Source organism: Poecilia reticulata, linkage group LG21 (assembly GCF_000633615.1).
Source record: "Poecilia reticulata strain Guanapo linkage group LG21, Guppy_female_1.0+MT, whole genome shotgun sequence".
Classification (NCBI taxonomy): Eukaryota; Metazoa; Chordata; class Actinopteri; order Cyprinodontiformes; family Poeciliidae; genus Poecilia; species Poecilia reticulata.
The window spans coordinates 22,840,625-22,843,866 of NC_024351.1; the positions used below are offsets into that span (position 1 = coordinate 22,840,625).

Here is a 3,242-nt window from a genome sequence, read left to right on the forward strand (position 1 = left end):
ATTAGTGCCTCTCGCTCTTCATTTATATCGATGAATATAACTAAAGAGATTGACTAATCTACAGATGGAATAAAAAATATGAACATCCGGATCAGTTAAAAAGTGGAACATTAATYATTTCCTCTGTGAAAAGCAGATCTTAAAGAAAACCTGAAATGTAACTGATWTCTACTCTTGAAAACCACGTGATCCTCCTCAGYGCATCTCTATGACGACCAGGCTTTCCCATGTGGCGGTACCTTTGCTCATGTACTCTGTAACGATGTAGATGGGCTCCTCAGACACCACGGCGTACAGCTGCACCAGCTTGTCATGGCGGAGCTTCTTCATGATCTGAGCCTCCTCCAGGAACGACTCGGGGGACATGGTGCCGGGCTTCAGCGTCTTCACCGCCACTTTGGTGGTGCCGTTCCACGTTCCTGCTCACATGCACACACACGCACACACACACACGCACACACACATGCCAGCGTCAGCACAGCAGGAGCCTCTGCTGCCATTCACACTGCGTCAGGTACACAGGCAGTCGACGGGAGGCAGGCATGCACATGGGGGGAATCAGGAGGGCTTTCTTTGAAATGTCATGCAATACAGAGTGAGATCGGAGATGATGTGATTTACGTTGCTTTCGGATGACAAACACAGCGAACTGAACYTTTACTTTGAGCTGGGGTTCCTACATGGTTTCCAAATCATCATTCCAGACTTTTCCAGATAAAAATGTTTACAGATATTCTCACTCAGCAGGTCTTAATGCTCAATTATTATTTTATGATGAAGTTCACTGTTTAATGAAGGTTAGAGTCCCAGTTAAACAGCGTTTATCTAAAGTCCTACGGGGTTTAGAGTCCCAGTTGACRGCGTTTCAACTAAAAACCTAGAGGTTGGAGTACTTGTCAAACGGCGTTTTTGACTAAAGTCCCAGAACGGGCTTGAGTCCCAGATAAGGCAGGGGTGCAGGTGTCGTCCCCCCTAGTTGAAAAGGGGTGCGGGTTTTAATGTTTTTATCTTTTTTTTTTTTTTCAAAATCTCTCTTACAGTTTATACAATGTCACATTTTTAATTATGTAAAGCACTTTGAAATGCCTTGCTGCTGAAATGTGCTATACAGATAAAATTTGATTGATTGATTGAATGTTTTATTTATTTATTTTTGCTTGGTTGTTCATGTTTCTGAATGATGYGACTGTAAGGAGGTTCTGTGTGAGCGGTTTTTGCTCAGAGGAGGAATGTCGTCGTCACACAGCAGGAGGAAGCCGTCTGCAGATCAATATTAAAGAAATCACAACTAACGGTAACTTCTGTAAAGATATGTTTAGATGTTTATCCAGAATCAGGAGTGTTGAAAATTATGATGCATGTCTCACATCAATGACAGACTGTGACTTGATCATTCTGACTAACGGAATTAGTTCCACGTATGAAAGTGGGACAGATCAGTTTTTTTTTTGGGAGGTTTAAATATGAGAATTGTGCCGTTCAGGTTACCATGAAAACTTTGGATCAAGCTTTTATAGGGGGAAAAAAAACAACAATCACAGGTTTGGGACATTTTCCAGCTGAGTGACTGMAGCCTGATTCTCAGATGGGTTTTGAACCGTTTAATGTTGATGACCAAATCCACAGTCATGCATTAGAAACATGCCGCTGTGTGAACCTGAACGTTTCAGTCAACTAATAAAAACATCGCCATGAATTTGAAAAATTCTCTTTTTGCTTAAAATCCTTAATTAAATTTACTTTTCATTTAATTTGGTCCAAGAATGAAACAGAAAAACAGATTTGTTCCAGACTGCAGGAACCCTGCTGTCTGGAACTCACAGACTCTCTCCTCTGATCTCACTCTGAGTCAAACATACACACTGTAGAGGGGATTAGTATTGCATGAACTAACTGAGTTTGGAATGAGTTGGAGGGATTTATTCAGTAATCACAGTTAGCTGSTGTTAGCGGAGCAGCTGGGTGGAGGCCTCCTGCTGATCACCGCCTGTCCTGCTGGGAATGTCGACATTCAAACATCTGCAGTCCCTGAAAAACTATTCACACCCCTTGAACATTTTTTGCATTTTGACTGACAACCACCAACTCAATGTGTGTTACTTAGTTACAATAGTTTGGTAAAGAGAAATGGTGAAAAAAAAGTCTTAGTCTTTAGGAGACTAGAGACTTGCAGCTGGGATTGAAGTAAAAGGTGATTCTAGAGGGTGTGTGTGCATGTGTGTGTGTGAGAGAGAGGAGTCTTGTTTTGTATTGGAGAATCACATATAATGGATATAATTAGCTCCCCCCAAAAGGAGAAAGAAAGCAGTGGAGCTCATATCTGGACGAGTAGAAGTTTAGGAACAGATTTGCTGGTTGAATCAAGGAGCTGAAACTCTGTAAGGAATATTCCAGAACACCTGAGAGCCCCGTCTGTCTCATCACAGACCTCCTGAGGAACATGTGAAAAAGGGAAGCTCAGGTTTTATTTGGATTTTTTTCWGATTTTCTTACCGTAGAACACTTCAGCAAAGCATCCCGTCCCCAGCTGCTCCTCCAGGTTCAGGGCGTCTCTGCTGATCTCCCAGGCATCGTGGCTCAAGCCCACAGTGTCGGGGATGTAGTTCATGCACACGCCCGTTAAATTAAAGCACAAACCATCCGCACTCTCTACATGGTTGGGGGAAGGGGGGAGGCAAGGCACAAGGGTTAACTACGGGGAGAGGAGCATGCACGGAGGCGCACACGGAGGGAGGCCATGTTGGTTGGGGAAGCAGAGCCTCCTGACACAATCTGTGTTTTTGTGATTTAGAATCTTTGCTTTATGATTCTCTCAGCTTCCACATTATTCATTATTCTCCTGTTTKGAWTTCAAGGTGTGTCTGGAGTCTCTGTTCCCATCCCAATCCCCCCCCGGTGTGACCACCGGAGACGGCTGGGTCCGTACCCATCCAGACCTCCCCAAACTGCCCGTTCCCCAGGCGCTTGATGAGCTGCAGCGACTCCCGTGGGATCTCCCACACATCTTTGGTTTTCACCGACAGGTCGGCGAGGCGGGGCATCCCCTTGTGGCAGGGAACCACCAAGCGACAGCAGAGGCCTGCAGCGCGGTCTGCAAGGCCACGCAGCAGCAAAGAGGAGCAGAGGGAGACATGTGCAGAGAGTTAGCAAAGAGTCCGGCCGGGCGGAGAGGACAGAGGATACAGAAGACATGGAGGCAGAGGGGGGAAAAACACAGCGGGAGGGAAATAAAAAGGTTTCTG

At 45.2% G+C, this 3,242-nt stretch overlaps 1 protein-coding gene across 4 annotated transcripts in view; it reads right to left on the reverse strand.

Moving 5' to 3' along the window:
- fynb (FYN proto-oncogene, Src family tyrosine kinase b) overlaps nt 1–3,242 on the reverse strand; it is an 84,379-nt gene that overhangs the window by 10,970 nt on the left and 70,167 nt on the right. For 2 of the 4 annotated variants that reach the window (XM_017302296.1, XM_008398533.2), the window contains 2 exons: nt 2,927–3,091; nt 240–419 (listed from right to left, as the gene is read on the reverse strand). In XM_017302296.1, coding sequence (XP_017157785.1) covers nt 240–419; nt 2,927–3,091 — 345 coding nt within the window. Of the gene's footprint in view, nt 1–239; nt 420–2,493; nt 2,650–2,926; nt 3,092–3,242 lie in introns of all 4 variants that reach the window. The other 2 variants (XM_008398532.2, XM_008398535.2) reach the window with 2 other exon arrangements.